The sequence below is a fragment of the Thalassophryne amazonica genome, chromosome 1 (genome assembly GCF_902500255.1).
Source record: "Thalassophryne amazonica chromosome 1, fThaAma1.1, whole genome shotgun sequence".
NCBI lineage: Eukaryota > Metazoa > Chordata > Actinopteri > Batrachoidiformes > Batrachoididae > Thalassophryne > Thalassophryne amazonica.
In genome coordinates, this window is record NC_047103.1 from 160,307,063 (window position 1) to 160,325,008 (window position 17,946).

General features: G+C 43.6%; 1 protein-coding gene across 1 annotated transcript in view; it reads right to left on the reverse strand.

Moving 5' to 3' along the window:
* Positions 1–17,946, reverse strand: part of LOC117516783 (fibroblast growth factor 14-like) — a 92,823-nt gene that overhangs the window by 3,169 nt on the left and 71,708 nt on the right. The window contains 1 exon segment of the mRNA XM_034177642.1: positions 767–965. Coding sequence (XP_034033533.1) covers positions 767–965 — 199 coding nt within the window.

Genomic DNA, 17,946 nt, shown 5'->3' on the forward strand with positions numbered 1-17,946 from the left:
GAGAGTGGGTCGAGTGGTCATTCGCCTGACTTTCAGCTGAAGGCTGCGTCAATCGCGTCATTCAGCCATAGTTCGAAATGCACAATGATTTTTGTCCAGCTGCTCAGCTGTGGCATGATATATCTGACTTGAATACAACATGCCGTTCAAATGCTCCGAACACGATCAGATGGCAATGCAACCTCATCATGCCCGCTGTTCGAATGGGTTTCCATCGGGAGCGGCACATAAATATAGACTCTATATTATAGAGTGTATGTGACTTGTCCAAATGAATGTGGTGACTGCTGTACGAGGCATTCAAGTGCGACTCCGATTTCCCATGAGTACATTTGACTACTCCTTCGTGCGCCATTCTGCCTCAATCGTGTTATCTGTCAAGGGGCCCTAGTATTGGTATTGTATCAGTCCTCCCTGCAAAAAATCCATAGCAGTCCTGGCCCTAGTTCATACTAACTGCAATGAAATAAGAATCTAAATAATGTTGACATCACTGCATTTTTTTATTTGCATTTTCCATATTGTCCTAACTATTTCAGATTTGGGATTGTAGCTTTTAAGAAGAGGTGGCCCCAGTATTACGTCTGCTTTACAAATTCTACTTTCTCTGTTTCATCAAACAAGCCATTATATGTAAACTTGATTTTTTTACATTTTTTTTTCATGTTTGCAAAACTCAAGGATGCATCATCTATAAAACATCATCACAGTTTTCCAGAGCCCACAGTGATACACTGTTTCCATGGAGACAAACAAAATGCATTACCTTCTATAGGTTTAGGCAGAAAGTGTGCAGCTGGTTTGGTCTTTTTGACCCTGTTGCCCTTCATGGCCTGTCCTTCTTTATTGAGTCCCAGAAACCAGGCTCGACCCGACTCCTTCTGTCTGTAGAGCATGGAGCTGTAGATCACGTAGTAGTTCTCAAACACCGACTCTTTAAACTTACACTCTGCTGTAAACAGTTCCTGAGGAGGCAGACACACAGAGATGGAGCAGACAGGGAACAAATCGAAAGATACAGTCACATCACAGTCCTTAAAAACAACAATGCAACAGCTGTCAGCATAATCAGATAGTTCCCCACCCCCTTTTTTATCTTGCAAGATATGACAGTATGTAAATAAACAGAATTTAGAGAAAGAAAATATGAAGAGTAGCAGCTCCATATACCACAGAATGACTGAATTGGCAAAATGTATGGTTCTGATCATTTCTGGGAGCATGTGCTCATGCAACGCCCATCAACCTGGATGGCAATCACCCAGGCAGACATCTGGTCCAACCCACCTCTGCAAAGTAACCATTTACAGTGCATCTGGAAAGTGTTGACAGCGTTTCACTTTTTCCACATTTAATGTTACCTTACAGCCTTATTCCAAAATGGATGAAATTAATTTTTCTCCTCAAAATTCTACACACAATACCCCATAACGACAATGTGGGGAAAAGGTGTTTTTTTTTTTGTTTGTTTGTTTTGTTTTTAGATTTTTGCAAATTTATGCTATGATCTTGCTGAGGGTGAGTACTTTTTAACACTGTAAGACTGTAAGTTATAAGCGTTTTGTTGTCGGTTTATTGTTGTCACAACAAACAAATTCTGCGCCTTAGGTTACTGGTTAGTATCCCAGTCTACAGAGGAGAGTGAACAACTGCAAATTCATGCCAATGTGAGGGAGGCAGCAATGTGCCGCAATACATGTTGTCAAGAAGAAGACGACTAACAGTTTGAGGCTGACATGGACCAAAATTTAACCAGTGTCACACAGAAGACCAACAAAATGAGACACACTGATAATATCAGGATGTAGTTGTTCATATTTTTCGTGCTTTCAGCCTGTGCATTAACATGTACATTTTTAAGAGCGAGAAACAGCAGCAGTCAAAATGGAGAGCAGCTTTTGTCATTCATTGACAGTTTACAGTGAGACAACAACGTGAACTGAACCACGAACATTTCGAAGGACTGATAGAAAAGCTATACAAACTTCAGAAAATAGGCCCGGATATAGTTTTTTTTTCATGGGGCGGGGGGATTTGCACACAACATACTGGATTTAGTGTTTAAGTTTGTCTTATTTCAACATTTCAGACTTCTTTCTCACTGTAATGGAATTTATAGTATTCAGGTCACTAAACACCACAACCGATTGTTGTTTCTATGCATTAATTTCTAATACCTTCTGGATACGGACTGTAAAGAATTACTTTCTCCTGTGGTTCAGTTAACCAGTTGACATCATCATCATCAACTTTCACAACATATGTAAATGCCGACTACTTGTGTAGCTTTTACTGCAAGATCTCAACCTTAAACCCACACCAGCTTTGCCACTAAGCATCAAAAACCTTTTCCGCCAATGCCGGCGCCTCCAGCTGAGAATATTTCAGCACAGAAGCAAGGTGTTATTCTTACTGGCTGTTATATCACCTGTGCCGTTAGTCTCTGCCTACACTACTGAGCGACTGCAACAATAAAACTTCACACAAGATGGAATGTCTTTTCTTCTGTGGGAGAAATCTGAGGTGAGGTATTGCGACAAGTCTGACTCCAAATTTTCAAATTATTTATCAGCACGGGGCAAAATCTCCATCAGCTATAGCTCAGTCATATAGTTTCAGTCAGCCTACTACTGTAGAATATGCAGAACAGTTCTGGCCTTGTCACTCCCTGTAGTATCCAGTGACGTTTGCACAAAGGGGGTCGGGGAGACGGATGCAAATATGCCACAGGAGAAAGTCATTCAGGCCTGGCAGCAAAAAGCAGTGTGAACGCAAAGTGTTTGCACTGACTGACCAGCGAGTGCAGTTATCAGCTGAGGGCCCATTAGATGTGTGAAAATGTGTGGAGGATGACGTGAATGTTGCAGCACAGAGTGTCAACAGCCTCCAACTTGCATGACATTGACAACTTGTGCAACCTTGAAAGCTCAAGGCATCACTGCATTTTAACTTTTATAGCATTTTGTGTTGTTTTTACCCCTTGGTTCCTCGAGCAGACAGTGCTGGATCTCAAGATGTTTTTTTTCATTGATAGTAAGTATGTAAGTAAGTCCCTTCGGCTGCTCCCTTGCATTCACTCTGGGTCACTACAGCAGATCCGAGGTGGACCTGCATGTTGAACTGGCACAAGTTTTACACCGGATGCCCATCCTGATGCAACTCCACATTACTCGTACATGGAGAAATGTGGCAGGAGTGGAGTTTGAACCAGGATCCTTACGCACTGCAACCAAGAGCACTAAACCACGTAACCACCACCCGCATGTCCGTCGAATTAATCACAATGAAAGGGGTGGGGACGGGGGTGAAGCTAGCAGGGGTGAAACAATCAATAGTAATGGGAAATCATTTTTAAAGTACAACCCCAATTCCAATGAAGTTGGGACGTTGTGTAAAATGTAAATAAAAAAAAAGAATAAAATGATTTGCAAATCCTCTTCAACCTATATTCAATTAAATACACCACAAAGACAAGATATTTAATGTTCAAACTGATAAACTTTATTGTTTTTGTGCAAATATTGGCTCATTTTGAAATTGATGCCTGCACCACGTCTCAAAAAGCTGTGGGCCAGTGGTATGTTTACCACTGTGTTACATCACCTTTCCTTCTAACAACACTCAAACAATCAAAGTCAAAGTGTCTTTATTTGTCTCCCTAAGGAGAAATTTGCCTTGGACAAATAAAGTTTATCAGTTTGAACATTAAATATCTTGTCTTTGTGGTGTATTGAGGTTGAAGAGGATTTGCAAATCATTGTTTTCTGTTTCTGTTTACATTTTACACAACGACCCAACTTCATTGGAATTAGGGTTGTAAACAAAAGGCATCAGTAACCATGTCTGTAAATGTGTTTTTGACTATTTATGACTTCATCATGACTTCTGTGTGACTTGATTATGAAGTCATCCATACCAATCAAGCACAAATGTTTTGCTGATCAGTTTAGTCTTTAGATCACCCATCCAGGCTTCTTGGTTGTTGACATATATAAAAAACATGTTTTTCGGATGTTTTCCTTAACCTTGACCTTTGACCAAACTATTCCAAAAGCTAATTACCTCTAGATATCTATCCAAGTAATATTCTTGAAAAGTTTGAAGGAAATCTAGTCCCCCCCCCACCCACCCACCCACCCACCCACACACACACACACCTGTGAAAATAATACCCTGTTCTTACTTCACCAATGCGCAGGCAAAAATACGACTACATCAAATTGAGAATCTCTGAATCTGATCAAAATCTACTATGAACTGGTTGATGGTTCAGTTTTAACATTATGAGTTAAGTGTGTTTGCTGCTACTTCTGCGTCATAAAGGTTAAAAGTTCTGTACGAGACTCTTTAAAAAAAATGGGTCAGAAATGTTAACTGTGCAAGAAAAACAAAATCAACATTATGTCAGAGATATCAACAGATATAAACAGTACAAGTTTGAACTTTATGGTCTGTTCACAATCTGGTGTCTTACCAGTTCGGAATGGGAAACTTATGATACCGTTGACCGTTGGGGTTTTACGTAATTATTGTATGGCCTTGCCTTACAATATAAAGCGCCTTGGGGCAACTGTTTGTTGTGATTTGGCGCTATATAAAAAATTGATTGATTGATTGATTGATTGATGATACACTATTTATGCTATGATAACTTAAATACAGCTGACGTCCTTCTTCCAGCCTTCTTCTGTGCTGTGCTTTCTCTTACTGTTTGAGGTGTTGTCCCCAGTGGTGAGCAAAAGGCGAGCAGAGGCAGAACCACTGTGCTGCAACATAGTAGCAAAAACCTGAAGAAGGTCCCTGGTTTTTCATGAAATATGCATTTGAAGTTAAGCAATGCCACTTTTGGCTTATTCAGAATTTTTTTTATGGGAAATGGATGTTTACATTAAATAACAAATTGTATCAGATTCCACTGTATCACATTGAATTGATTCATTTCTTAATAAAAGGTCCTTTTGTAGCACACACACCCAGATACATATCTAAACATTTTATAAGACCTCTAGAAGCTACTCATATTTAAACATGGTGGTGTCAAGTCAGATGCTACTGGAGGTCAAAGTCCTGCTGTTTTTGACAAATGACAATATGACTATTGGTCAAAGGTCACAGAGAACAAAATTAGCACTGTATCTCCTTAAAATCATCAGGCCAGTCTTTTCAATCAGTTATGTCGAAGCATCTCACAGACCCAACTAAACCAACCGGAATAAATAAAACGACACATAGGTGACTGTATTCCAGACATCTGTAAATTGATGGATTTCAGGTTTTACAAAATTATTGGATTTACATGTTTGGGCAGAAATGCCATTTACGTCACATGTATCGTCGACACGACATGACTGACTTGATCGGCTGTAAAGCAATAGCGACAATTAGCATATACAGTCTTGCTAAAATGGCTGATGTTAACATCCTGTGTTAGCATCACCTGTGGCTGGTGTTATCCACAGTTACTGCCATCAGTGATTACCATTAGTCAGTATGCTAACTGTGTTAAGGGTCCTTCACACATAACACGAGACTGAATGGCACACAAAGGAGGATTTGAATGGCACTCGTGAAATTTCGGAGCCGCCTCGAGCACCTTGTACAGCAGTCGCCACAACCATTCGGCTACAGCACATGCACTCTACATTTGTGTGTCCCTTGCGCCGTAAACCTATTCCAATGGTGGCCAAGTTGAGGTCACAATGCCATCTGATCGTGCTCACAACATTCACATACAGCATGTCGAATGCAGGTTGCACATATCGTGCCGTGGCCGAGGGGCTTTTCGAAATCATCGGCCATGTCAAACAGTGGCCGAATGGTGCAATGGAGGCAACCTTCATACCAACAGTCAACTGACGGCGAATGCCGGGCCAGTGGCCATTCGACCCACCCTCGGCTGGAGTCCAGGTGCCACCTGTGAGCATCCAACAGCACTCGCGGGGCACTTAGAAAAGGTGGGAACATTCGCACTGCCAGCGCGCAGACCACTTTTGAGCTGGCTGTGCGAATGGCCCCACATTTTCTAAGTGCTCCACAAGTGTGCCATCTCCCCCCAGCCCCGAGCAACAAGAATGGCATGAGTGTCTCCCCTCCCCCACAACACAAATGAAATGGCGTGCGAGTGTGTACGGGCCCCCCCTGCAGCAACACAAATGGCATGCCAGTGTGCCATGTGCACCCCCCCCCCCCCCACACACACACACACACACTACAATCCAACATTGTGGAGGTGCTACTGAGGTGGAAAATGCTCCAACGGCCGCCGAAGTGCAGTGTGATCACTGTCCAGCACAGTGTGCACATCTGGACAGCCAGTCATGTCCATGATGGACATCATGTAACACATTTCCTCCCATTACACAATGTATATGGGACATATGATCATTACAGCTGTAGTACCAGACCTGCAGGTGCACGCAGCTGCTTGCCCACGCAAGTCGATGAATGTGACAGGCCCGGCACACACAGCTGACCGGCATGTCAGAGCCATAGTCAACTCATCATGGCATATTCAGCATGTCCCTCTGGAGGTGCGATCACCACGCAGCTGTGCACACATGCCAGCACTACAGAGTTAAAAATTAAAAAAAGGTTCAGAAAAGCACCGCCCCATAAACTCCATATGATGCGGCGGTCCACAACCAGCATGGCAATTGAGCGGACAGCCACGTGACACGCAATCGCAACGTGGGGCTTGTTTGGGCGTGTCAAGCTCATACTCACTCTCTCAGCTGACACTGACAGAGTGAACACAGCATGTTCAATTAAAACAACGAACAATAAATAATACCAATATAACAATGATCAGCATGTCATGAGAGCCCGGCCACACATGTGCATTTCTGCGGCGTGGTGAGAGTTGATGGCAGATAGGTGTTCTCCAGCTGTAATTTGCACTAGACAGGTGGGCGTGTCGGCGATGAGCCACAGCAGCTCAGCGCTGTGTTTTCCCTACTCACAGCTGGAGAACACATATCGTGCCATATAGGCCACCACCTGTCAAAACTCCACTGTGATGCACATGTCAGCATGCTTTCCAGAGGTGGTAAGGAATAAAAACACATAACGCCTTCAGCAGAGCCTCACTGTAGACGCCATCAGGCATCAATTACACATCATAAGAATAAGAACTTTATTAATCCCAAAGGAAATTGTTTTGCCAGAGTGCCGAACCAATAACAGTAAATTATTTTTATTTTTTTATTTTTAATCTATTTTTTTTTTACAGTGAGAACAGATTCATTTCCAGTAATATGACTGTCTTAAATTTAAACAGTACATTAATTGTTCTTATACCGTTCTGTGCTCTCTTATTATTTTGTCCTCACACATTTTCATCGATTTATGTACATTTGTACATGTGATTGCTTCCGTTCCTGTGTGAGTGTCATCACCGCGGGATCATTCACACCTGTCCGACCGTCTGTCCCTCCTGACAGTGGCTGGAATTTTTTGTGGTTTGCCAATTAGTTTTGTTTTTTCACCCTTTTTTGGCCAGTTTCTGCCTTTTTCACCCAACTTTGTGTTATGTGTGAAGGAGCCCTAACAATTAAGATGGCCCATAATTATTTAAATGAGCAAGGTTGATGTTACACCATCTGGCCATATCTCAAGAACTGCTGGATGCACTTATTATTGCTCTCAAATTATTTGCAAGATACAAGTTTCTATGGGCTCAACTAGCACAGTTTGACAGAGTGAAGCGTTACCATGATAATGGCCAGTATTCACAAATTGTACCCACTATTCATATTTTGATCTTAAATTATTCACTGGCCCTGAAAATAAATTAAATATTTTTCTTGAAAATGACCAAAAATCTCTCTTAAGCTTTAACACCCATAAAATAACACCTTGCTGTAACCACTCAGGCTAGACAGCAGATTTTAGCTTTAAATTGCTCAGAAATGTGTCTGAACTGTCTGTCTGCCCCAGTTGAAATATTTCTTCTCAGAATGATCAGAAAATACACTTTTAACCTTTGACACCGATGAAATAACCCATCACCATATTTCAATATCCAGCCTGAATGTTGTATTAAAGTGACAGTTACTAAGAATGTTACCAACCAACGCACCAAGACCCCCCCCCCCCTACACACACACACACACACACACACCAAAGACAAATTAAGTGAACTTGACAAAATTAAGCAAATAAGAAAATAAAGGTTATTGAGGCCTGCAGTCATGATAATCAAGTGGTATGGTCAATTAAAGTCACTGTATGTGTGGTATAACCATGCTGAACTAGGCTGTTGTTGGTTTTGCACGAGAGCTGCACTGATTAATTTTATAATCCATTATTACTCAAATATTAAATTAATCACCAACTATTTTGATCACCAGAGTTTAAGTCACACCTGTCAAACAATGCATCACAAAGAGTAAAAAACACGTATGGTCCATCTGGAAAGTATTCACAGTGCTTCACTTTTTCCACATTTTATGTTACAGCCTTATTCCAAAATGGATGAAATTCATTTTTTTTTCCCTCAAAACTCTACTCACAACACCCCATAACAACAACATGAAAAAAGTGGTGTTTTTTTAATTTATTTTTGTAAATTTATTACAAATAAAAAACTAAGAAATCACACATAAGTCTTTACACCCTTTGCTCAATATTTTGTTGATGCACCTTTGGCAACAATTACAGCCTCAAGTCTTCTTGAATATGATGCCACAAGTTTGGAACACCTATCTTTGTGCAGTTTTGCCCATTCCTCTTTGCAGCACCTGTGAAGCTCCATCAGGTTGGATGGGGAGTGTTGGTACACAGCCATTTTCAGATCTCTCCAAAGATCTTCAATCAGATTCAGGTCTGGGCTCTGGCTGGGCCACTCAAGGACATTCACAGAGTTGTCCTGAAGCCACTCCTTTGATATCTTGGCTGTGTGCTTAGGGTCATTGTTCTGCTGAAAGATGAACCGTCACCCCAATCTGAGGTCAAGAGCGCTCTGGAGCAGGTTTTCATCCAGGATGTCTCTGTATATTGCTGCATTCATCTTTCCCTGAATCCTGACTAGTCTCGCAGTTTCTGCTGCTGAAAAACATCCCCACAGCATGATGCTTCACTGTAGGGATGGAGTCTGGTTTCCTCCAAACATGACGCCTGGCATTCATGCCAAAGAGTTCAATCTTTGTCTCATCAAACCAGAGAATTTTGTTTCTTATGGTCTGAGAGTCCTTCAGGTGCCTTTTGTCAAACTCCAGGTAGGCTGTCATGTGCCTTTTACTAAGGAGTGACTTCCATCTGGCCACTTAACCATGCAGGCCTGATTGGTGGATTGCTGCAGAGATGGTTGTTCTTCTGGAAGGTTCTCCTCTCTCCACAGAGGAATGCTGGAGCTCTGACAGAGTGACCATCGGGTTCTTGGTCACCTTCCTGACGAAAGCCATTCTCCCCCGATTGCTCAGTTTAGATGTGCATCCAGCTCTAGGAAGAGTCCTGATGGATCCAAACTTCTTCTATTTATGGATGATGGAGGTCACTGTGCTCATTGGGACCTTCAAAGCAGCAGAAATGTTTCTGTTCCCTTCCCCAGATTTGTTCCTTGAGACAATCCTGTCTCTGAGGTCTACAGACAATTCCTTTGCCTTCATGCTTGGTTTGTGCTCTGACATGCACCGACAGCTGTGGGACCTTATATGTAGACAGGTGTGTGTCTTTCCAAATCATGTCCACTCAACTGAATTTACCCCAGTTGGACTCCAATTAAGCTCTTGAAACATTTCAAGGAAGATCAGTGGAAACAGGATGCACCTGAGCTTAATTTTGAGCTTTGTGGTATATGAATACTTATGTACCTGTGATTTCTTAGTTTTTTTTATTATTGTTATTATTTTTACTAAATTAGCACACACACAAAAAACCTTTTCTGGATGTGCTGTAAGTCACACCAGAGGAGAAACCATATTTACTTTTGAAACACTTATTTTACAAGAAACACTGTGGTTCATCATGTACTGAAAATAGACAGACGACATGTGGACGGAGGATCAAAGTCTCTGGTGTGTGGAAACAGAGGAGGGTCATCATTTACAAATGTAAATGTCATGTAAAAATAAAAATCGACTACTTATACTCTGGAAAATATGATAAATGTTTTGAGTCTTTTTTGTTTTTAATGTGCAAATTCTGGAATTTCAACATCTTAAATATGAATATTTTGTGGGTTGTTTACTCATATCTGTGACAATACACTAAATACATCTTTGGGTTTTGGACAAAACAAAACATTTCAGGACATTATCTTAGGCTTTGGGAAACTAGTTAACATTTTTCACTATTTTCTGAAATTTTTTATGGACCAAACAGGTCTGTTGATTATCTCCTCGATTATTCGAGGAGATAATCAACAGATTAACTCATAATAAAAATAATCCTTAGTTGGAGCCCTATTTTGCAGCCATATTATTTAATTTCTTATGACATGCATATTGTGTTTTTGCACACATTCTAAAAATGTGCTCACAATGCTGCAAACAAATGTTAAACCAGTGAACATTCCAGCTGGAAGTCACCAGAATGTGAACACACCATTTTTTGTTCTGGTGCAACTAAACTCTGATGTAAAAGCAACATTGCAAATATAATCTGAGTTCATTGTGTAACAGGACAAAACATTTGAGCCATTTAAGAGTTACTTATAGCTTGATATGAAGAGCCACAGTCCATTATCTACCTCAGCTAAACCCAAGCACGCTTTGAAATCTGAAAATCGTCTGGGGTCCACTCAAAACATTTAATTAGAATTTAGATCCACATGAGGCTAAGATGAAGCATTTCCGTATATCTATGATGTTAAATTAGGTCAGTTAAATGAAGAATAACACATAAGTAGAATACCATGCCTTAGTTTTATTACCCAGTGCACCGGTGCAATGGCAGTAGCGTACTGTTTTTACGTGCATGTGTGCATCATTGATCCAACTTTAAACTTATTGTAAAATACTGTACTGACATGTTGACTTTTAAGTCAAGATGGTCCAAACAGTCCAAAAATGTCCAATCTTGAAGTCACGCTGCTGTTTGTTTTCTCTTAAAGGGTGGATAGTGTTAGTTATGCAGGGGTCAGATTCTGCAACAAGGATTCTTCCTAGTGGCTAAATTTGACAGAACTCCAGCATCACAAATCAACTTGCTGAGGAGCTCCTTCCCACCCCGAACCACACCCCCCTCCACGTTCCTAAGCCCCAGATTTCAGATGTGCTCGTCTTGTCTTACTGGCTGTTTTTGGGTCTCTTTCCAAGCGCCACACAACACATTGTCATTCAGCTCAGGTCTGTCGGTCCGAGTCTCATAGCAACATGAGGAAGAGAGGCGACACTGTAGCCGTGGCAACCAACCAGCGCCAAGAGGGAGGGGTCACGGGGGGTGGGGGGGTGACGGTGGGGAGGCTGCAAGAGCAAAAGAAAGAAGTATGCACACATGCATTTCTGTGCACACACACTTGTGGCTCTGGGGGATGAATGGAGGGAGGATCAAAAATGTAACGACAGCACAGACGGGTGATAATGAGTGTGAGCGCTACATGTTGGCAACATCATTTACACGTACACAGACACCACGCACAAAATCTAATTTTCTTCTTTGGTAACCAGCGTCTGGCTTTGTGTCCGTTTAGGCGGCGCGTCTCCTCTCTGCAGCACTTAATACGTTTCATCCTGAATAATACACATTTAGTCTGGACCCGAACCCCACATTCATTATTCATCTGTTAAGCAGAGCTCTATCAGGAACAATCGCAATCTTTTTGTGGAGCCGTGCACAGACTTAATGTTATTGGTCAGAGAGGCTGTGCATTACTTAGTGCCACTTTAAAAGAAGATGATAAAATCTGTCAGGAATTTTCTCGACCTCGTGCGACGAGAGGAGCATGCACTTTAAGAAGTGCTCCGTGTGGAAACCTTTAGAAGCCAGTCGTTTTTAAATGACTGTGTGCCAAAGCTGCACACAAAAAGAAGAAAGAAAGAAATGAAGGGTAGGAGGAAATTGGGACATGAGGTAGAGGAGGGAGAATAAATCACCCGGTGAGGAGGATGATGCCTCCTGATTGGAAAAACAGCAGGGGCTTCTCTCTCTCTCTCTCTCTCTCTCTCTCTCTCTCTGTGTGTGTGTGTGTGTGTGTGTGTGTGTGTGTGTGTGTGTGTGTGTTCACCAGAGAGAGAGAGAGCACACTGTTATCTAACAAATTATGATGCGACCAAGCCAGGATGAATAGCAGCAAATTTATGATGACCCCAAGAAGAGGGGGAGGAGCCTATTGACATATTAAGTTGAATGGATACAAACAGCACATGTCCAATAAACACCTACAAAAACACAATAATAATAATAAGTAAGTCATAGTAAGCACAAAGGATGAGACATGCAAAGTCACATACTGTCTTCATATCCTGATGCGTGGCAGCAGAGGGGGAACGAAGTCACCAGGAAGTCACTCTCAAGTCATGAATCTGCAAGTCTCAAGTCAAATCTTAAGTCATAATGTCCACCAATTGTTTGCAAACTGACTTGAGACTTGCAGATTGATGACTTGAGAATGACTTTACAGTGACTTTGTCCCACCTCTGCTTGGCAATGACACAATGTATCGCTTTTTAATGGGGGGGGGGGGGGGGGGGGGGGATCCCTGAGGTCATGTCAGTTTGTGTCTGCCACTGCACAGACAGGGCATACAGATAGATAGATAGATAGATAGATAGATAGATAGATAGATAGATAGATAGATAGATAGATAGATAGATAGATAGATAGATAGATAGATAGATAGATAGATAGATAGATAGATAGATAGATAGATAGATAGATAGATAGATAGATAGATAGATAGATAGATAGATAGATAGATAGATAGATAGATAGATAGATAGATAGATAGATAGATAGATAGATAGATAGATAGACCGGCGCACCCTCTATAATAGGGGCAGAGCTGGAAGCTCATGGAGGATTTTCATCAATTTCCCAGGTGGAAGTCACTGAGGTAGTCAAACAACTCCGTAGTGGCAAGGCCCCAGGGGTTGATGAGATCTGTCTGTGGAGGGATTGTCATGGATGAGACATCTCTTCAACATTGCGTTGAGGTCTGGGACAGCACCTAAGGAATGGCAAACTGGGGTGGTGGCCCCCATATTTAAAAAAGGGGACCAGAGAGTGTGTGCCAGTTACAGGGGCATCACACTACTCAGCATCCTTCCTCTGGTAAAGACTTATCCTCCCTGGTAAAGTCAACTCCAGGGTGCTGGAAAGGAGAGTTTGGCCGATAGTCAAACCTCTGATTGAAGAGGAACAATGCAGATTCCTTCCTGGTCGTGAAACAACCGACCAGCTCACAAGGATCCTGAAGGGGGCCTGGGAATATGCCCATCCAGTCTATATGTGTTTTGTGGACTTGGAGAAGGTGTATGATCAGGTACCCTGGGAGATACTGTGGGAGGTGCTGCGGGAGAATGGAGTGAGGGGGTCCCTTCTCAGGGTCATCCAATGCCTGTATTTGCAAAGCGAGAGCTGGGTTCGGGTGCTCGGCAGTAAGTCGGACTCTTTTCCGGTGGAGGTTGGCCTCCGCCAGGGCTGCACCTTGTCATGGATCCTGTTTGTGATATTCATGGACAGGATATCGAGGTGTAGTCGGGGGGAGGAGGGTTTCCGGTTTGGTGGGCTCAGGGTCTCATCACTGCTTTTTGCAGATGATGTGGTCCTGTTGGCTTCATTGTCCAACACTCACTGGATCGGTTCGCAGCCAAGTGTGAAGCGGCTGGGATGAGGATCAGCACCTCTAAATCTGAGGCCATTGTTCTCAGCAGGAAACTGGTGGATTGCCTACTCCGGATAGGGAATGAGGTCTTGTCCCAAGTGAAGGAGTTCAAGTACCTCGGGGTGTTGTTCACAAGTGAGGGGATGATGGAGCGTGAGATTGGCCGGACAATCGGTGCAGCAGGGGTGGTATTGCATTTACTTTACCGTACTATTGTGATGAAAAGGGAGCTGAGCCAAAAGGTGAAGCGCTCGATCTACTGGTTAATCTTCATTCCTACTCTTACCTATGGTCAAGAGGGTTGGGTCATGACCGAAAGAACTAGATCGCGGGTACAAGCGGCCGAACTGGGTTTCCTCAGGAGAGTGGCTGGTGTCTCCCTTGAGAAGTTAGGTCATCCATGGGGAGCTCGGAGTAGAGTCGCTGCTCCTTTGCGTTGAAAGGAGCCAGCTGAGGTGGTTCAGGCATCTGGTAAGGATGCCTCCTGGGCGCCTCCCTAGGGAGGTGTTCCAGGCACGTCCATCTGGGAGGAGACCCCGGGACTAGGTGGAGAGATTATATTTCCACACTGGCCTGGGAACACCTCAGGAACCCCCAGTCAGAGGTGGTCAATGTGGCATGGGAAAGGGAAGTCTGGGGTCCAATCTGGATTGGCTGGTTTGAGGGCGTGTTGCTCGGAGTGATTGGTGGAACCTATGAGTGAGGCGGGGTTTCTGTGTTTGGTGCCGACTGAAGAGCGCAACGTGGAAGTGGAGATGAGGCACTTCAACGGGGCTCCTTCAAGGAGAGAACTTATCCACTCTCTCACTTGGGAGACTGAGCGGACTGAGAGCAGTTTTGACTCTGAAGAGGGAACGCTTATCCCGGACACGAAATTGGCAGTGGTTGCCACACTGTTGGTGGGCAAACAGATGGAGGAGACGCCGAGTCATCGAGGCTGACAGTGGGTAGGAACGCCGGACGGCAGGACGGGAGAGCCCGACAACCTCGAGCAGGGAGACTGACGCATTCAGAGTGGCTGGAGGCACAGGTGTGCGTGGAACAGCGGAAACGCCACCAAGATGGGTGGAGGAGAGATACGGCAGATTCCAAGATGTCAACCAGGTTGCTTGTTTACGCAAGCTGGCCGTGTTTTTACCATTTGCACAGTGTTTGTGTATTCTGTGCTGAGGTTTGCTGTAGCAGTGAGGTTCATCATGACATATCCACGCACTCAAAGCAGATAATTTTTGGATTCCATACAGCAGGCTGGGGACTGGCCTGTGTGGCAAGTTATTTTTGTTTTCATCAGTTCCTCTTGCCTGGATGGCGTGAGTACACAACTGGACTGTGTGAATGTGTGTGTGTGTGTGTGTGTGTGTGTGTGTGTGTGTGTGTGTGTGTGTGTGTGTGTGTGTGTGTGTGTGTGTGGGCCCGGGTTGTGGCGCATTCAAGGGGAGTCAGGAAACTTTGGGGATATGATTTTTAGAGTTGGGAATCAGTTATTGTGGGTTTGTTTGTTGTTATTGTTGTGATGTATTTGTGTTTTCGCATACGTGGGGATCATTTGTGGAGTTTGATAATGTGTGCTATTTTTGTGTTACGAAATTAAATAAAGGAATTTATATGTTGGCAACAAATGTATCCTCCCTGAATCAAAGTTCACTTACCAGGATGGCATTCCACATCGCATGTTGGGAAGGGTTTAATGCTCTTCCCACTCTCCCATTCTGAAGGATGAGCAGTATAGAGTGCTACATAAAAAATGGAGACACTGCTGGAATTGAAATTGTTCACCTGTGGTTGTTGGTAGTCCTGGTGGTGTGGATTTTCAGAGAATGGGAACTTGTTGCCATTTGAGTTTACCAAACCCTCGTTTTAGATCCCCTAGGATGAAGTTGAAGTAGGTGTTCATATGTAAAAGCACTACTTGGGTAAACTAGCATTAACAGTTAGCATGACACAAACACGACCGGGTGTTGGTCGTGTTAAGGTCATTATGACTGATACTATGGAAATGACACAGTTAACGTGCTGGTGTAAGGGGGAAGTTATTGACCCTGATAATGTGATTTTAGTTCAGGATGTTCCTTTGGAAACAGAAGTGGTTTTATTGAAGAAACCCTGCAATCTGGGAAAGCATTCGGGCGAGTCCGGGTACAAGGGAGGATGTATGATACAGAGGCTCAAAGCCTTGTGGTGCTATGCTAGTGTTGGGAGAAGGTCAGTGTGAAGAGTTTTCCACTAGATGTGCTACCCGAGGGGTTCGACCGGCCATGGCGAGTTGTTGGACCTACTGAAGGGGAGTGTGAATTGCATCCTCTTGTCGGTGAAGGTAGTGTAAAGTCAGACCCCAGTACACCTTTTCCATTCTCAGCCTCTATGTCCAAAGCTATTATAAGAGCAGTTGGGAATATTTTGCAGATGGCTAATCTGCCCCAAAGTAGTGATTGTGAAGAATGAATAGTATAGAGTGGTGATAAGGGTGCTACATATATATTACTGCACAGGTTTTATAGCATTTTTGATTCTCTGAATTTGACATAGAATCACAAATACACATGCGCTCACCTACATTATTATTATTTCAGTGGTGATAAAAGTTCCCAAATGTCTTACATTTAGGAAGCCTCTTAACATCCTGTTAATGATCACAGCTGCAATGTCTCTGTGCCAACATTTTTTTTTTCTACCAGTCAATGTGCCACACTAATTTAATATGTATTCAGTGTCCAACCATCACCATGCACAGCTCTCCTGAAGAATCTCTGAACACCACGAGCTACTGGTTGCTCTTTGGAGCAACTTGAACAAAATGTGTATAAAAATAAATAAATAACATAGTTCATATTTGTTTAAAAAACCTCTTGATTGTGAGAGGGAAATGAGGCTAAGGTTGAAAAACCACAACTAAAGTGATTTGAGAAGTTGAAATTTTTCCTGTGGTCAGAAATGCGACTCCAGCTGAACATTTGACACTTTTTCATAATCAGGACAAACAAATCCCATTCATCATTATTATTCTTGTAATCATCCATGCATCCATCCATTTTCTTCCGCTTTATCCGGAGTCGGGTCGCGGGGGCAGCAGCTCAAGCAAAGCCGCCCAGACCTCCCGATCCACACACACCTCCCCCAGCTCCTCGGGGGAACCCCAAGGCGTTCCCAAGCCAGCCGAGAGATGTAGTCCCTCCAGCGTGTCCTGGGTCTTCCCCGGGGCCTCCTCCCAGTGGGACGTGCCCAGAACACCTCTCCAGCGAGGCGTCCAGGGGGCATCCGGAAAAGATGCCCGAGCTACCTCAACTGACTCCTTTCGACGTGGAGGAGCAGCGGCTCGACTCTGAGCTCCTCCCGAGTGACCGAGCTGCTCACCCTATCTCTAAGGGAGTGCCCAGCCACCCTGCGGAGGAAACTCATCTTGGCCGCTTGTACTCGCGATCTTGTTCTTTCGGTCATGAGCCAAATCTCATGACCATAGGTGAGGATCGGAATGTAGATCGATCGGTAAATCGAGAGCTTTGCCCCCCTACTCAGCTCTCTCTTCACCACGACGGTCCGATACAGCGACCGCATCACTGCAGATGCTGCACTGATCCATCTATTGATCTCACGCTCCATCCGTCCCTCACTCGTGAACAAGACCCTGAGAGACTTAAACTCCTCCACTTGAGGCAAGGACACTCCACCGACCTGAACAGGGCAAAGCACCTTTTTCCGGTCGAGAACCATGGCCTCGGATTTGGAGGTGCTGATTTTCATCCCGGACGCTTCACACTCGGCTGCAAACCGCCCCAGTGCACGCTAAAGGTTCTGATTTCATGAAGCCAACAGAACCACATCTGACTCCCCTAGTAACCACTTGTTTAACAAAAAGGTCGGCTTGAAGGATGATGATGATGCAGGTTTTCCTTACTACCTATAACCTCGGCAGGTGATCTCACAGGATGGTGCAGGTCTTCCTTGCAACCAATTGCCTCAGCAGGTGGTTTTACTTATGATTAAGGCATTAAGATGAGGGGAGGAGCCCAACAGTAAAGCCACTTGCTGAGACAATCATTGTAAGGAAAATCTGCACTGTTTTTGTCCGTTATGGTACACTGTTGCCCACTCCTGAAAGACAGTGTCAAAGACATCTAATCATTGCTTTAGGCCACTAGTTAGTGTCCAATTTTCACAACCACACAGAAAGACTGCAAGTGCAAGGA